At 36.5% G+C, this 19,548-nt stretch overlaps 1 protein-coding gene across 2 annotated transcripts in view; it reads right to left on the bottom strand.

Annotated features, from left to right (window-relative positions):
- LOC110458496 (four and a half LIM domains protein 2-like) overlaps positions 1 to 19,548 on the bottom strand; it is a 131,472-nt gene that overhangs the window by 43,323 nt on the left and 68,601 nt on the right. For both annotated transcript variants that reach the window (XM_021510217.1, XM_021510216.1), the window contains exon 4: positions 9,039 to 9,239. In XM_021510217.1, coding sequence (XP_021365892.1) covers positions 9,039 to 9,239 — 201 coding nt within the window. The remainder of the gene's footprint in view (positions 1 to 9,038; positions 9,240 to 19,548) is intronic.

The raw sequence follows: 19,548 nt of genomic DNA on the forward strand, positions 1-19,548 counted from the left end.
CCCCCCCCCCCCCCAGGAATTCTGTCTGTGATATGGATACTATCAGCTGTTAAAGTTAGCTCCAGGCAACCCTTGCCCACACTCTAAACCAGCAACTGTACTCTTATTGGAAAAGTGTAACATAATAATGTAAGCTTATATAATTTTTCTAGTGAAAAGTCTGTTTACATGTCTTCATCAAGCCATTTTATTTTGATACAAAAGAAAGAAAGAAAGAAAATTTCCCAGATTCTTTCAAAAAATTGAATAATAACAATAAAACTGTTGATTCAAATTCGATGTGCTATAGATCTAATCTTTGATTGGCAGAAATAGCAACAGAGAATTTATCTGGAGAGAGGATATTGAAATGCTCTGCATATTTCGTTTGTTTCCCTGAAAATAATCCTTTATTTCAATCGGTTTGAACTGCATTTTTTTGTAAACAATTGTCTGAACATGAAAAATAATGTGCTACAGGATTGTCATTAATTCTGTTGGCATTTAGTGAAGGTCTTTAAGAGTGTATGTACATGTGTATGTACATGTGTATGTAAATGTGTATGTAAGAGTGTGTGTACATGTGTATGTACATGTGTATGTAAGAGTGTGTGTACATGTGTATGTAAGAGAGTATGTACATGTGTGTGTACATGTGTATGTAAGAGTGTATGTACATGTGTATGTACATGTGTATGTACATGTGTATGTAAGAGTGTATGTACATGTGTATGTAAGAGTGTGTGTACATGTGTATGTACATGTGTATGTACATGTGTATGTAAGAGTGTATGTACATGTGTATGTAAGAGTATATGTACATGTGTATGTACATGTGTGTGTACATTTGTGTGTACATGTATATGTACATGTACATGTGTATGTACCACTAAAATCCACACATGAATACATACCACTTTCAATCATTGATGTGCTAGTTTTTTTAATTACCATTGTAATACGATAAAGCCCTGTATCGGTTGATTTGGATCGAGTCAGCTCATCCCTTCGTTATGTAGATAATGATAGAAGTATTAGGCAGTGTCGGCCATCCTAACACGGCCATGCAATCCACTCCCACATCTCCATTACTGACCAATAACACTTACTCTTTCCTCCCTGATTATCATCAATTGATGTTCAAACCAATTTGTCTCCCTGAAACTGATCGTCCTGTGTAGGAAATGTTATCAGTGGAAAGAGAGATGTATTGTGGTGTGTTTGTGGTGTTTTAGGTAGCCAAACCTATAGTGTAATTACTGAAAACTTGGAGAACCACCATCCAGTAAACATAAAACCTCTTGTTGGTCGATTAGAAGTGACGGTCACAGCACAATTGGATGTTAGAGATATGACAAGGGTGATACAGTACAGTTCTCCACATATGCTTCATAAATGAGCTTTTATCTCATATCAGAATTGAAAATGAGTCTAAACATTTTCAATTCAGTCTGGCTTTATTAGCTGCAGGGCTAAAATTTCATATGTAGTAAAAAGTCATGTTCTATCATATTGAAGTCTTTGTGGTTATCATATGTTAAACCACATCTACATGTCAGAGCTGAGAGTGAATGACTTCATTTCTTTTGTTTATATTCTGACCAAACAATTAGTGATAAGACATTTAGGTACGTAACACTTACCACCAACGTGATAATCATGTGATCTATATCAATATTGCCTGGTAGTTTAAGCTACAATTTCTGAGCAGCACAAATCTTGTACCATAGCTACAGCTTCTCATTTTGTTAAATTGAACATAAAATTGGAGTAAGTGTTGCTCACAATTATCGCAGCATCATTTATAACTATTCCTGAGATGATAACAGCTGTACTTAATTAAGCTTATTTTCTTAATAAACTGAACCTGAAACCAATATAATCCAATCCAGAACCCCCCCTCCCTAACTACCCGGTGGGTTTCCTCGAACCTTCTTCATTTCCCCTTACTCTGTCTGTTATATCGGTTAACCGGGATTGCAACTTAACTCATCCCCCCTGAAGACACATTTTAACTCTTCCAAATCAAAGGTTGGAACAGTTCATTATGAAATTTCAGGGGTGAACAAGTTAATGCTTGGTATGATAATGATCATAATTACAACCAGAATAGTTTAACAGAAAGTCTATATGATATAAACGTATGATCTTTGAATGATATGTATTAATTATCATAATGTCAAACTGGATAATAATGATTAAGTGTCTTTTAAGTGTTTAAGTTGAGATAGCTGAAGTACTCCACAGGCAGACCCCAGTATTACAATTTAAATATCATCTAACAAAAATATCTGCATTATCTTACATTTCTTATGGGATTTAAAGACACGTGGATTATCAATTTCATCAAATTGTCGTCAATGAGTGAGTTTTAATTTTTTGACAATTTGACATTTAATCCACATTCCAGGCCATTAATTTTATCTGATTGAAGTGATCCCCAATCCTAAATATAACCGTCCCGCGGAGGAGCAGCCTCCCACTGATAAGCAGCAGGCTGGATCAGGTTACAGAGGCTGCAGTTTGAGGAAGTAGGAAGTAAGAGTAGACACACACACTATATCTGTCTATCAAAGCATTCCCTAAAGCAGCCAGAATCTCCATCAGATAACAGACAGGAATGTGTACGGGAGGAGGAGTGGACTGGGGGAGGGGGCCTCACACTTACTCATCCAGGTCTATCACCTCTCCACCTATTTACACCACAACAGCACACTGATAGTTATCAGTAAACTTGATTGTAGTCAAATGGTCTATTTTCAACAGATTACAGGCAAGCTTCATCTTCTATCAATATACACTGATGTGGCATTGCTGAATCCCACTTTGTTTTATTCCAAAAACAATGAAAATATGAATAAACTGTAAAAATGCATAATGTGCTTTAAACATCATATATAATTTTATGCCAGGGTAAAACCTTGTAATACTGCCGCCATTTTCCCAGCAATGTTCTAATTAATGAGGATCTAATATAAAAGCTACAACAAATAATGTTATGTAACAACCTATATCTGGTGTGATATAAGTATTACGTAAAGACATCTGGTGTGATACATGTATATGTAATAACATACGTCGAGTGTGACACATTACTTTAATACATTCTTTCATTTAATTGAACCAAAAATCAGATTTATGGAAACCATCACATATGCTATAGTAACTGCTTGATTGCAGTTTTTGGAAATAAGGGAAGAATGCAGAAATAACCAGCCATACTAATCACATATTATTAGGACTCTTGGATTAAAAATAGCCGGCCTTACAGCCAGGTGATGGTTAATATGACCATCAGTATAGACAAAGGTCAAGGTAATAGGATGCCAAAGGTCAAAGTCATAAACTCATTCACCCCTGAAGACACATTTGAACTCTTCCAATTCAAAGGTTGGAATAGTTCATTTTGAAATTTCAGGGGTGAATGCGTTAAGATAACCGTAGTTTGATAATAGGGCAGCCAATAACATGAAAATAGGATGGCCAAGGACAGGGTAACAAAAAATGACCAGCTTAGACTTTTAGACCTTACTAAACCAACTTGTAGCGTAAAACCAATGGTCAAGTATATATCCTAGAAGACAAACTCGACAAGTGACTAAATAAAATGTCTCTCAGATACTACTGGTGAGTAAAAGACCACCGTGTAGAGCGTATCTTAATGTTATATGGCATACATACAAGACAGAGAGAGTGTTCATTTCCTTAATAGATTTTCCTGCTAGACCTCCATCCATTGTTTCCAACTTGATTTAGTTTTGAAGAAATTGCATGAGAATAACATTTTACAGGAATACCAATTGTAGCATTTTTGCAGCATATAGGATACACCTACATGGCAGGCAGGCTCGGCAGCAGGCCATGGATATATCTACATGACAGGCAGGCTCGGCAGCAGGCCATGGATATTATAATCTACATGGCAGGCTCGGCAGCAGGCCATGGATATATCTACATGGCAGGCGGGCTCGGCAGCAGGCCATGGATATATCGACATGACAGGCAGGCTCGGCAGCGGGCCATGGATATATCTACATGGCAGGCAGGCTCCGCAGCAGGCCATGGATATATCTACATGAAAGGCAGGCTCGGCAGCAGGCCATGTATATATCTACATGACAGGCAGGCTCGCCAGCAGGCCATGGATATATCTACATGACAGGCCATGGATATATCTACATGCCAAGCAGGCTCGGCAGCAGGCCATGGGTATATCTACATGGCAGGCAGGCTAGTAAGCAGGCCATGGATATATCTACATGCCAAGCAGGCTCGGCAGCAGGCCATGGATATATCTACATGACAGGCAGGCTCGGCAGCAGGCCATGGATATACCTACCAAGTCATTAGTACAGGTATTGCCAGTGTAATATCTTTAACAACCCAATGGTCAAATGTTGTAGCCTGTCCAAAGAGAACATTCCTTTTCTGCATTATAACTGACCAGTACTTTAAGGTTACTAAAGCATGTTATGAGCTACCACAGACTGACCAACGATATTTGGCACCCTAAACTATATATGTTGGCCAGAACAGGTATTTTCCATTGGCATATCGTGATCATTGACTTCAAACATAGCTAATGAATATAGTCAATGTTCCACAGACTTGTGAAAGTTCAGGCCCCAGTGTTGTTACTGGTCAGCGTGGGTGCCCAACAATTATATACCAGCAGTCATCCTTCTACTGACCTGGGGTTGACACCAGGATACAGTGGTACCAGGGACAAAGTCTGACCCCTCCATGAACAGATTGCAAGTTTGGCCACATTTTACCCATTGACCAATACATACTAGCCTGTCGAGTGACCAACTTGGACTGTCTTCAGGAAGCCCACAGATGAACCCCGAATTGGCATAATGACTAACCCCAGCGAACCTGAGTAGTAAGTTACGATCCAGATTTCAGATAATTACTTAATATCTTTTTTTTTCTGTGGATCAGTCAATTAACAGATACGTTCATATGCTAGCTGGGCCATACTAAACCGGAGCAGATTTGTTGGCAGTGCTACATAGAGCCACAGAAAATCAAAGAGTCATGAGTTCAAGATTTTGGCTATTTGTTAACTCATTCACCCCTGAAATTTCATAATGAACTATTCCAACCTTTGAATTGGAAGAGTTCAAATGTGGCTTCAGGGGGGAATGAGTTAATGGTTGTACACCATATATTTCCTTATAACCCATTTAATGTTAACTGGTTGAGTGATTTATATATATATAGAAAACACCTCCACACAAAATATCAAGTGCCTTGGGTTACAAAACGAAGCAGCCCAACACAATAGAGATTACACAAAATCAGATTACTGACAAAGTGAAAGTTCTAGCTTGTGGGAATGTTGGTGTTGTGACTCCTTAAACTGATCGCAGTGTGGAAATGTTGGTGTTGTGACTCCTTAAACTGATCGCAGTGTGGAAATGTTGGTGTTGTGACTCCTTAAACTGATCGCAGTGTGGAAATGTTGGTGTTGTGACTCCTTAAACTGATCGCAGTGTGGAAATGTTGGTGTTGTGACTCCTTAAACTGATCGCAGTGTGGAAATGTTGGTGTTGTGACTCCTTAAACTGATCGCAGTGTGGAAATGTTGGTGTTGTGACTCCTTAAACTGATCGCAGTGTGGAAATGTTGGTGTTGTGACTCCTTAAACTGATCGCAGTGTGGAAATGTTGGTGTTGTGACTCCTTAAACTGATCGCAGTGTGGAAATGTTGGTGTTGTGACTCCTTAAACTGATCGCAGTGTGGAAATGTTGGCAAGGTTTCTCAAATCTATATATCTATAAATACATATTTGCATGCAGATAGTTTCATGCTGATTTACTCAACAAGAACAATTTGAGCCCTTCCACTCCACAAAAATTTCCACTTTAATAGTATATAGGAAACACAATAGTGAATCATGGAGATTTTAGGAAGCACACTAGTAAATCATGGAGATTTTAGGAAACACACTAGTAAATTATGGAGATTTTAGGAAACACACTAGTAAGTCATGGAGATTTTAGGAAACACACTAGTAAATCATTGAGATTTTAGGAAGCACACAAGTAAATCATGGAATTTTAGGAAACACACTAGTCAATCATGGAGATTTTAGGAAACACACTAGTAAATCATGGAGATTTTAGGAAGCACACAAGTAAATCATGGAGATTTTAGGAAGCACACAAGTAAATCATGGAGATTTTAGGAAACACACTAGTGATTCATGGAGATTTTTCGTCAATTTTATCTGTGCAAATGGACGAACAAGTCTGTCTATATCATTATGTTCATCTGAAAGCTGAACTCCACTGGGAAATTATTTACACCTTGAGGCAATCTTTTGATATTATTAAGATGGCCAGATATTGCAGATATTTTTGTACGGAAACCAGAACTTGCCTTTGACGTCACAAAACACTGCTGGCATCGTCGGCTGGGCCTTAATATCCCCGACTGAGCTGCCATTTGCAGAGACCCCAGCAGATTTTGTTATTGAGCAGATGTAATGGCTTGATTTCCATGGCGATCAGGAGACAATCAAGGAAAGGTCAGAATAAGAATATTCCATAGGTGCTGCACTCTACAAAACTGTTTTAGTAACATAATCAACTGACCACACATCTGGTCATTGTTGGACCAATCCAAACTTCAGCATAGCTGTCTTTCTACTATTGTATAGAATTATCATCTTATCTAGATCAGGAATTTTCTTAGATAACACACGCATAGTATAGCTAAGTTGTCTAATGAAGGAATTGGCCGTCAGCAATAAAATAATTAGCCATCAGTGGTAAAATACATATTTGCTCGATGGAAATACCACCCTAATCAGTTTTGAACAAAACTTGTACTTTACCATTTGTAAAAGCACAGACAGAAACCCGTCATTCCCGTCAAGTCCTGCAATCAACTATTGCCAGGTTTAGCTTCGCTAAGGAGGTTTAACATTGACAAAGTTAAACTGCAGCAAACAGTTTACTGTTTACAGTTTTGTTTCCTGAAACCAATATGAATGCTGCAGATGGCTGTATCAATCTAGCCTGTGGGAACCATAGAGCCCCTAACATAATATACTGTCATAGATTGGGGCACAGAATGATAACTGCACTATTGCTTGTGTGTACAGTAGGACCTTGTTAGTCAGGACACTTTGGTTTGTGTGTATAGTAGAACCTTGTAAGTCAGCACACTTTGGTTTAATTGCATGTACAGTAGAACCTGTTAGTCTGAACACTTTGGTTTATGTGTACAGTAGAACTTGTTAGTCTGAACACTTTGGTTTGTGTGTATAGTAGAACCTTGTTAGTCTGGACACTTTGGTTTGTGTGTACAGTAGAACCTTGTTAGTCTGGACACTTTGGTTTGTGTGTACAGTAGAACCTTGTTAGTCTGGACACTTTGGTTTGTGTGTACAGTAGAACCTTGTTAGTCTGGACACTTTGGTTTGTGTGTACAGTAGAACCTTGTTAGTCTGGACACTTTGGTTTGTGTGTACAGTAGAACCTTGTAAGTCTGGCCACTTTTAATTGCATGTGCAATAGAACCTTGTTAGTCTTGACACGTCGGTTTATCTTTTATAGCAGAACCTTGTTAGTCAGGACACTTATACTATTGTTTGAAACTTTCTAGCACCTTTTGTGTAACATATGCTGACAAAGCAATGGATTCTGTCTGCAGCATTCAACCACCAGCTACACTGGTCTACATATAAAATACATCCACTGAATATTTCAAACAACATAATGGAAACAACAACACATTTCCAGTAGGTATATTGATTCTATATATTGCTAGTACTACTGTATCAGGATCATCCATAGAGTAAATTGCTAAAGTGGTCGACACTTCAATGAGATTTCAGAAGAACATTTCCCTCACAGTAAAACAACATAAAGCTGATTGTAGCTACGGAGATTTGATATGTCAGATCTGTAGAGAGGAGAACTGATTCTAACTCGACCTTAGTGGAGATCATTATTACACGCACAGCTCCACAGTGTAGAACTCTCTCGTCAGACTGGTTCAATTCTTGGTATTACCCAAAATATACACTTACATATTTCCTTAATTATCTTTATTTACACAAAAAATGCTGCGTTTGTTTGTACAGAATGTGCGTCAATAGGCCTCAGACTTAGGTTTGGGAGGAGGCCAGCAACATGGAGCAGGAGTGATGAAGTTGTTGTTGTTTCCAAGATCCGTGAAATAAGCATTTTATCTTGTTTATACATGAAAAGGAGTTCTGTTCTCTCGACTCTCTAGCTCTTTGACCTAACCATACTTTGTACTTTTAACCTTCGCTTTCCTGTTTTCCAGATGATGGAATTTACAAGATCGGCATTTATCAAGCTCTGACGTGAAAATATGGTTATAATTTTGACTGAAAAAACTGAAATATTTTCATTAAGATATATTCATAAATTGTTCCTACACGGGGAATAAATTTCACGAAAAATATTATGACACGATAATTCTTGAAGTTTCAGTGCATCTCCTTTGCTTTTCTCCAATGTATGGACCATGTTATTATCAGTAATTTCCGTGGTCCAAAAACATGAGCAGAACAACTTGTCACTATAATGATACACAACATTTGATATAGGGCCCTTATGATCTAGCTGACATAAGCCACTCTAAAGCGCTTTACAGTACATATATATACAATTTAATACAATTAATACAATTAGCATATACATTAATCAATACAATTTTGAGGAATTTGCAGGAGCTGCCTTATCAGGCGCTAACTACTAGTCCTATGTCACCTGGCTAATATCTCCCTATGTGTGTGTGCTGGATATGTAATGTGTTCTGTTTGTAGTGGGACCGTGCATCTCATTTGAATGCTACAGCACAAAAACCACAACATCCACCCCAGACCAATTTATACTCCACCTGGGTTGTTGGAGTTGTGTGGGCAGGAGAAAAACACTTTCTCTGAATATCCATGCGTACGACGACTTCGGGGACGACGAACCCCGGCGGGCTGCGTGGAAGGCCAGAGTGTTAACCACTCAGCCGACCCGTCCACTAATTACATACATTATGAGAAAGTACAACTATGACTGACCTTGTAGTCAGGACCAATGGGCTTCTTGCACTCCTCACAGTTGTGAGCGAACTGCTCCTGGTAACAGGGGATGCAGTAGGGGTTCTCCTCTTTGAGGATGTAGCGACAAGCAATCAGCTTCTTATCACAGTTATGGCAAGCCAGGTGATCTTTGTGGTAGTTCTGCTCCATGGCCTTCGTATATTCCCCAGAAAATATCAACTACAAAATACAAAATAGAAATTTCTTTTTAATATAAATGTGAAAAAAATATTTTTCAATCATAGCAATATGATATGTACATCTTCTAAATGTTTGTCTGCTGGACATCTACTTGGTGATGAAGTGGACAGTAAACCACTCATACAAACAAATCTTCTAACTGTCATTTTGTCCTGTCACTTAATGTACTAATAAGAGATAAAACAGAACCACCAGTCATAATAAACCTTTCTTCCTGCTATCAGATGGCTGCAGGATTTAATTATGAGTTCACGAAAAACTCTGACGAGACAACATTTGATTGATGCTCAGAGTAACTCACAAGGAACTGTGGAAACTGATTTGGAAACCAACTTGAAAACAATTCTTCCTTCCAAAACAAAACATGCCTGCTGTTTCTTTAAAGTCAGTCTGGTGCAAGACAAGTACGTAACAAATTCTTGCATAACATGAAATACATGACATACAGCAAAATACACCAAGTAAAATAGCAGAAAGGTATTGGAAGAAAATTGGTATTTTTTAAAGAAATTGAAACGCCGCCAAAAGGTTGTAATGACCCTTCCAGCCTACGTCTGATCATTGAGCCTTCCATGTTTACGTACTAGCTATTACATCTGATCGTATCTCTGAGTACCCTACACAAACATGCATACCACACAAAGATCCCTCTCATCACAAGCCTCCCTCTGATCTGGAGCAGAAGCTACCAAACATAGACATGCAATCAGGCACACATGTGTAATCCAACAGACTCTTGAAACCAATAGATAATCTCACAAAACATAGAGTTTCTCAAAACCTATAACAAGATCATTTATCATTTCAAAGCATTTTTTGTTCAAAATAGATAATGATAGCTGCTTAGAAAATCTACAGTAAAATAATATCCTAATAATTCTGTCCAAACCTTTAGGTGTTCCCAAAACACAGATACCCTTTTAACCTTGCTAGCAAAATTTCATTTAAAGTTTAATGATAAAAATTTCAAAACTCCAATTCAGCAATTCAAGATTGATTCAATAAATCAGCCTTGCATGAAGCTGGAAAACAACTGTAGGACGAGAATGCCCTCTTGGCCCTGTAAAATTAGCTTAAGTTGGTCGGTCGATATGCATGCACAAATAGCACCAGTGACCTTGACATTGACCTAAGCTTGGACACTGTAATATAAATTAATCCCAGAAATTTACTTACTTAACCTTTGTATAAGGTAGGATAAAAATCTGCAGAAAAATAACGTTGATAGACTGACGATAATGAATTTTGTTGACAAAATAGCAACAGTGACCTTGGCAATGACCTTTGACTCTGTTATACAAAAGATATTCTCATACTTTCCATTCAAATAAACTTGAATAAAATCTGTTAAGAAATAAAGCTGGTAGAGACGTGACAATAAATTGTGATGGGACGGGACAGAACAGACATGGATAAGCACTTCATCTTCCCCTATCCCATATGAAATGGTGGGGGCAGAAAAATGACGACACCCAGAGTGCTTTTCGATAAACTTCAGTAGAATTGAACTGCAGTCCTTCACAAATCTGTAAGGAAATTCAACAATAAAATCTCATTATAATACCAACAGAATAGTACACATGTCTGTCAGGACATCGACCAATAGCGTCACACTTGAATCTTTTGAATATATTAGGCCGTAACTAGCTATCAGGCATTTAGAATACCTATGTAATTAGATTAATGCTAAGTTCACGACATTCCTAATGTAGAGAAATGTTAAGTCTTCCAACCTATAGAGACAAAAAAAACAATACAAATGTACTACCATTCATAGGTATGGTTAGTCGGAATATTTGCCAAATGTAACAGAAATGGGAAAACACAACAGCCAGAGCAGAATTTGAATCTAAGACCTTCACATTCTAGTTGAACACCATTAGGAACCCACTGAGCTATCAGCTGGTCACTGGCAATCTGTTACTATGGATGTTACAGGGTCTGGCTGTCACCTTGAAGGGTTGGGGGATCCATCATATGCCAAATTTTCAATTATGAAGAAAGAATTTACACCATGGTGATATAAAAATTCTAACACATATAATAACTTGATGATGAAGGGCCTATGTGTGTTTGTTTATCTTTCATCCTAATGTCCATGAGGAATCTGATCACATTAACACTACAGACATGCATTATGTACACATAGACCTATGATAACTCAATTTCGTCACATGCTGTAATAATATTTCAGGTTTTCTACCATATCTTTTTTCAATCCCTAACTCATTCAATTCCTATCAGCAAAAGTTTCACATACCAGACATATTTTTATTTGGAAGAAACTAAACTATTTTCAAAACTTTTATCATATCCATTGTGAATTTAGTGAATATTTCCAAATGATATATTCCTCAAATTTGAACAATATGTGTAACACAGTACCAGATTTTGAATGGATATTGTTTATTAGTTTGTTGGCACTGAAATGTCTGCAGTGAATAACAATTTAATCTGTATATATCACGGTTCCAGCCTGACTGGTAGAAATGACTGCCCCAAACACTCTGTCTGCCCGTTCTACACATTCTACAGAAAATCACCACCATTATATTCCTACATCTAATAAACTCGTCCAGGGCATTAGGAATAGATTTTTGACCAACACTGATATCTGGATCTATGGTGTATATTGCAACAGTTTTATTTCTGTGTAAGTGACTGAAATTTCTAGAGGAATACTGTTACCACTACCGATCAAATCAACACTAGACAATGAGGCGCCTGCCATATTTTGTTGCCAAACATTCAACATCAGAATTTCTTGGGTTTTTTTTAAATGGCAACCTTCTCAAAATTATCTCTCAAACAGTGTTTTAAAATTTTATTCCACATACAAACATATAATTGAATTGACAGTGGGTATATGCAATCAATAATTTTATGCAGGTTTGCCATTTCAGACACTGGTGAGAGGTCCAACACATTGGATGGTAATTTTTGCACATGGTACAGAATCTGTGCCGCTCAAGATTGAAAACTTATTTATCAGACCTAATACTGAATTTTGATGTTTTGATGTTAAGCATTCTTCGATTCAAGTGAACCTGACCAAATATCAAACCACATCATGTAGCTGACAATTTCTCTATTTGAACTTTACAGAGAAGCCATTATCAAATATTCACTCTCCATTACAAGTTTGGTGCTAATTTTCCCTATGTTTAGATCTAAACATGTACAACATTGACAGTTCTTAGCCTGTCAACAAAACCACACCAGAGCTGTCATGGCCGCCATCTGACAATAACCGCAACACATAACAGGGACATGATAATCAGATGTGATTACTATAATACGATAAGTGTATACATGTCTATGTGAATGCACAAGTATAATTTTGTCACATCACTGCATGCATTTATCTCCTGATATTTCTTGCTGCTGTAAACTGGGTGATCTGACCTTGACCTTCTCATCCTATCAGCCAGATACAGTCTGACAAATCCTGGTGGTTCCCACCAATTTACTACACTATTTGGCTGGTTTGTCTCTCAATCTTGTTTATAATCACATTATTATCTTTTCAATCTACATTGCAATACTTTATATTAGTTTAAAGAGTCAATATTCTGCAGAGAATCCTCTGCTGTCTTGAAATACAACCATAATTTCAACATACTGGTTCATCATAAGTTTAGTAGTATATACAGTTTCCAGTTTGTACAGCAACAAATGTTACAGGGATCATAAACCATTCAAATAATGTTTATGACCAGTTATAATCAGGTCTGGGGTAAGCATTCTAACAGTGGTTACTGTTCCTAAGGAGTTACAGTACACAGTTGTTACCTGACACAGGTTACCATAACAAAATACTAAAACTCCTCTCCCGAGCCTCTGATCATTTAGATAATTGGTGAAACCATTGCAATAAGTACAGACTGTTTACACTACTGCAAAACCCTGGATGTCTGGAGCCACACTATGGCAACAGTAATTTAGTAGAAAAAAACCTTCTCATTATTTCTGCATACACATAAATTGATGTCTCATCTGTATAACACTTCTACTGTACTAATGGAAGGCAGGATAACAACACAGATGAGTTGTGTTTGTCAATCTCTGTCAACAGCACAATCTATTTCTCCCCGAGTAAGTGATGATTCGATAACCATGAAGATGTTTTTTTGTAACACTTTTTGTCATTTCATGCATTCCTGTATCATACACTGAGCTAATTGTGAATTGTCCCTGGTGGAAATGCATTGCATCACAGCATACACCAAGTCAAATAATACTTGATTCAAAACACTAAAGACAATCCATAAATTTCAGACAACTTCATATAGCTCATGCAGATATCTCAGAGAACACCAACCATCTCACACCACTCCAACTCCTGAGACAACTCCAACCATCTCACACCAATCCAACCCCTGAGGCAACACCAACCATCTTGTACAACTTCAACAATACTTCCACAACAATTTCCTACTGAATTCACATAGGATTTTTCACATATTGCGAGAGTAATTAAGAGAAAATCATATTCAAAGTTAGACACAAATACCTAACTTCCCTAACTCAATTATTAAAAAAAATATTAATTATAATTTATGTCTTCAAGCAGATATGTATGTCCTACTTAAAATTAGAAACATAATTTCTTATTTTCATAACAGTAATTAAAGTACCTCCAATAATGCCTCAATAGGTGAAATTTGGGCTACCTCTTTATTTACTTCTATTTGAAACACATGTTTGCATAGAGCCTCTTAAAGGTTTCTTAAAAGCTATTAAAACTTACATATACTTTCAAGTTTGTGTGAGAAGTTTTCTATATTTCTTAAAAAATATACGAAAAAAAAAATCATTTTGCAAAACATGTTTTGAATGTTATCACCTAAAATTGTCATGCTTGCATTCACTTACCAGAAAGGAATAAGGAAATATAGTAATACACCACTAGACTAAGTCCCTGCTTCAGCTGCTAAAGGAGTGCACAGAGGATGGGGCCTATAGCTTTCTGATTCAATAATACCTCTAAATTAGTACCAACACTAGACTTACTGTAGGCAGTATAGGTTATAAAATAAGCGGGCGGTGTGCAAAACTCCACCAACAAAATATTGGTGCAGTGTGCAAACATTTTTCCTGACCCACCTAACATAGAAAATTCCTAAATTATGATGGAGGTGAGAGGAGTGGGGAGGGGAACCGGCAACAGTTTACACTAAAACAGCTGCAATGTTTTAATTTCCATTTTGTAAGAGCTTCATCATCATCATCACCAGATTTTGTAGAGGAAGCTTTTTGTCTGACAATGGCAGTCTTCACTATGTTTCCATCCTTCCATTATAATGCCGCAGAGTTCTGTCATGTCGAAGAAGTGCGAGAACTTTTAATGGTCTTATAACTAGGTGTGACTAAGCTCCTCATCAACTGACACCTTTAACAGCTACATGCATGGGTGTACAGATTGTAATCCTGTAGAAATGTTTTATTTCATCAACACAAAGCCTACTTTTAAACTGTAGTTATTGTTATTGAAAAAGATGCAAATAATGTTTACAAATTAGAAAACCACCACGAGAAATGTTCTTTTCTTTAAAATATCTTGACATATACAGTAAATTTAAGTACAAACTGCAAAAGCACTACTTTTTGGGGTTCAACATATTGGGAGTTATATAAGGTTATGTTATATAAGAGGTTAACTATATGCTAGTTAAGTTAGACTGCAGTTTTGTTTAACTTAAACAATTAACAACTAATAATGAAGAGGCAACAGAAAATATGTTACATCTTGAAAATCGCTTACCAAGCAAAATGCACTTTCTCATTTTACCCAACCGATCTGCATATTTTGCAAATTTGCACCAATTAAGGATACTCTTGATCCCTTCGAAGACTAAATAAAAATTGCTTTGCGTCAGAAAGTAACATTCCTATGAAGTAAGAATAGCAACTGGGCCTAGCTAGCTGATCAGCAGGTGTGTGTTATCTTATACACATCTATAGGTAGGCTGGTTATACCTACAGATCTTCTAAGCTGCACGATGTTTAGGTTCGAGGAAAGTACCATAAAACATCCTTCATCAGACAGGAATTCTGTCTACAAATCCACACAACAAACAACTTTCCTAAGCAGTAAATATTCATTTACTGTGGAAAAGCTCTTCAACTGGCTGGGTCCTGATAAACAATTGTTCTAAAACTGTATCCAGCAGACCTGTCAACAGTTATTTTTTACATTAACAATGCACAGATAAGGTTTGCCTATACATGTACTTTAAAGGCTATACTAGAAAACAGCAAACAGGACCATGAACATTGGAGGTACAACCTCAATGATTCAGTATAAAAGCCGTATTTGTGCTTTTATTGTAAAACAATTCCAGAAACATTTCCTGATGATTTGTAAAGACTGTTCCTTACCATTTTATATAATTAAATAAAACAGCCAAGGGCAAAGAACATGTGCATTTTGTTTAAGTTTTAAAATCAATATCGGTCACAGGAAATTTAGTTTAAACATGAAAGGTTCCGGCAGTTAAAAACTGATTTTGTTTACATATCTTATTACTATTTACAGTTTACAAATACTGTTATAAGTATAAAAGGAATATATAGAACAAACTAATGGTACTAATGTTTAAGTACCAATGAAGATTCACTGGATTTCAGTTACAATGGTTTCATTTTAATTAAATTGACATATATTCACTCGAAATGATTTTGTTTGTTTGGTTTGGGGGGTTTTTTTTGGGGGGGGGGGGTTTCTACACACTCAAAAGTCATATGGAAATAAGTTGAACAAATCAACTTGCGGATCTATGACTGCAATTGACAATACTGTAAGTGTACTAATTTTAGCTTCATTCTAATTTTAGCGGCTTTTGTGCTACTGATCAGATCTGGCAGCAGTCTACACTATAAACACCTTCCCCAGCAATAGTTATATATAGCTATCATACGTACACCAGTGAAACTTAACCGACACCCGAAATCATCAAACAAGCTCAAAATTCTAGTCATAAAATTGTAGAAAACAATCTATCACAACACCTGTTTCAAAATTCTGATACATTCAGTTGTAAAAGAATTGAGTCTTCATGATCAATTACAGACATTAATATTACAACCTGTTACATAAAATCAGCTCTAAAACAATGATCTGATATAACAAACAAAAAACCACTTGTTTGCCTTAACAACTTTTTTTTTAAATTCTATAGATTTTGAGATAATGAAAATTAAATATTGGTATATTCTTATGCTAACACACACTCTTTGGATATAGGAACTTTAAAAAAAATATACAAAACTTATACAAGATTTTTTTCTCTATGATATTTAATCATGAAAAATTGGTTTCCAGTATAAAAACACATTAGAATACACAACTTCTCTGAGCAGTAGTACATCAAACACTGTGGTGTGGCGTGGAATTGATTATGTTTTCATTTACCTATAAATAATGTGTGTGAGGTAATATTGATCCTTTATCTAACTTTTCATTTTCTCATGAATTACCAGAAGACATTTCAACTGTCAGCTATTGTGAATATCCTTCATTTTCTGTTTGACAGTTTCTCTGTCATCAATCCCTGAAATCGTTGACGGAATCCAGGAAATCAATTCAGACAATGATAATTAAAGTGATCAGTGGCAGGCAGCCTGTGAACAGAACCTGACAAATCACTGTATAGTCTAGCTCCTTCAGTTCAACCCAGAGTAAATGGAAATCAGCCTGCAGTCTAGCTTTATAGATAGTGTATTATTTCTTTTAATCAAATTGAAATGATTCAATCAGTTCCAGGAACTTCACAGACATGAATGATTCCATGAAGATACAAAGCAAATGGACCATAACTAAATAAACATACAAGTATTTCACATCACGCCTGGTTGGTCATGTTCTTGGCAGAATTTCAGAATCAGTTAGAGATGTTGGTTCTCTATGAGAGGATGGCAGACATTCATTAAGTGTTCCCTTTAACATCATCATTGACATATATATACTTTATAACACAGCCTGAAGTGTTCCCTTTAACATCATTATTCACATACATATACTTTATCCCACAGCATGAAGCGTTCCCTTTAACATCATCATAGACATATATATACTTTATCTCACAGCCTGAAGTGTTCACTTTAACATCATCATTTACATACATATACTTTATCTCACAGCCTGAAGTGTTCACTTTAACATCATCATTTACATACATATACTTTATCCCACAGCCTGAAGAGGCCCCCTTAACATCATCATTGACATATACTTTATCCAACAGCCTGAAGTGTTCCCTGTAACATCATCATTTACATACATATACTTTATCTCACAGCCTGAAGTGTTCCCTTTAACATCGTCATTGACATATATATACTTTATAACACAGCCTGAAGTGTTCCCTTTAACATCGTCATTGACATATATATACTTGATCCCACAGCCTTAAGTGTTCCCTATAACATTATCATAGACATACATATATACTTTATCCCACATCCTGAAGTGTTCCCTTTAACATTATCATTGACATATAATATATACTTTATCCCACAACCTTAAGTGTTCCCTTTAACCTCATCATTGACATACATATCAATCAGTTCCAGGAACTTCACAGACATGAATGATTCCATGAAGATACAAAGCAAATGGACCATAACTAAATAAGCATACAAGTATTTCACATCACGCCTGGTTGGTCATGTTCTTGGCAGAATTTCAGAATCAGTTAGAGAGGTTGGGTCTCTATGAGAGGATGGCAGACATTCATTAAGTGTTCCCTTTAACAGAGGATGGCAGACATTCATTCAGTGTTCCCTTTAACATCATCATAGACATACATATATACTTTATCTCACAGCCTGAAGTGTTCACTTTAACATCATCATTGACATTCATATTCTTTATCCCACTGCCTTAAGTGTTCCCTTTAACCTCATCATTGACATACATATCAATCAGTTCCAGGAACTTCACAGACATGAATGATTCCATGAAGATACAAAGCAAATGGACCATAACTAAATAAACATACAAGTATTTCACATCACGCCTGGTTGGTCATGTTCTTGGCAGAATTTCAGAATCAGTTAGAGAGGTTGGGTCTCTATGAGAGGATGGCAGACATTCATTAAGTGTTGCCTTTAACATCATCATTGAAATAAATATATTTTATCCCACAGCCTGATGTGTTCCCTTTAACATCATCATCATTGACATATATATCCTTTATCCCACAGTCTGAAGTGTTCCCTTTAACATGATCATTGACACACATATATTTTATCCCACAGCCTTAAGTGCTCCCTTTAACATCAGCATTGACATATATATACTTTATAACACAGCCTGAAGTGTTCCCTCTAACATCATCATTGACATACATCTATACTTAATCCCACAGCCTGAAGGGTTCTCTTTAACATCATCATTGACATTCATATTCTTTATCCCACTGCCTTAAGTGTTCCCTTTAACCTCATCATTGACATACATATACTTTATCCCACAGCATGAAGCGTTCCCTTTAACATCATCATTGGCATATATATACTTTATCCCCCAGTCTGAAGTGTTCCCTTTAACATTATCATTGACATATAATATATACTTTATCCCACAGTATGAAGTGTTCCCTTTAACATCATCATAGACATACATATATACTTTATCCCACAGCCTGAAGTGTTCCATTTAACATCATCATTGACATACATATACTTTATCCCACTGCCTTAAGTGTTCCCTTTAACATCATCATTGACATACATATATATACTTTATCCCACAGCCTGAAGTGTTCCCTTTAACATCATCATAGACATATAAATACTTTATCCCACAGCCTGAAGTGTTCCCTTTAACATTATCATTGACATATATATACTTTATCCCACAGCCTTAAGTGTTCCCTTTAACATCATCATTGACATATATATACTTTATCCCACAGCCTGAAGTGTTCCCTTTAACATCATCATTGACATACATATACTTTATATCACAGCCTTAAGTGTTCCCTTTAACATCATCATTGGCATATATATACTTTATCCCACAGCCTGAAGTGTTCCCTTTAACATCATCATTGACATACATATACTTTATATCACAGCCTTAAGTGTTCCCTTTAACATCATCATTGACATACATATACTTTATATCACAGCCTTAAGTGTTCCCTTTAACATCATTATTCACATACATATACTTTATCCCACAGCCTTAAGTGTTCCCTTTAACATCATCATTGACATACATATATACTTTATCCCACAGCCTGAAGTGTTCCCTTTAACATCATCATTGACATACATATAT

The sequence above is a fragment of the Mizuhopecten yessoensis genome, unplaced genomic scaffold (genome assembly GCF_002113885.1).
Source record: "Mizuhopecten yessoensis strain PY_sf001 unplaced genomic scaffold, ASM211388v2 scaffold9621, whole genome shotgun sequence".
NCBI classification, from domain to species: Eukaryota; Metazoa; Mollusca; class Bivalvia; order Pectinida; family Pectinidae; genus Mizuhopecten; species Mizuhopecten yessoensis.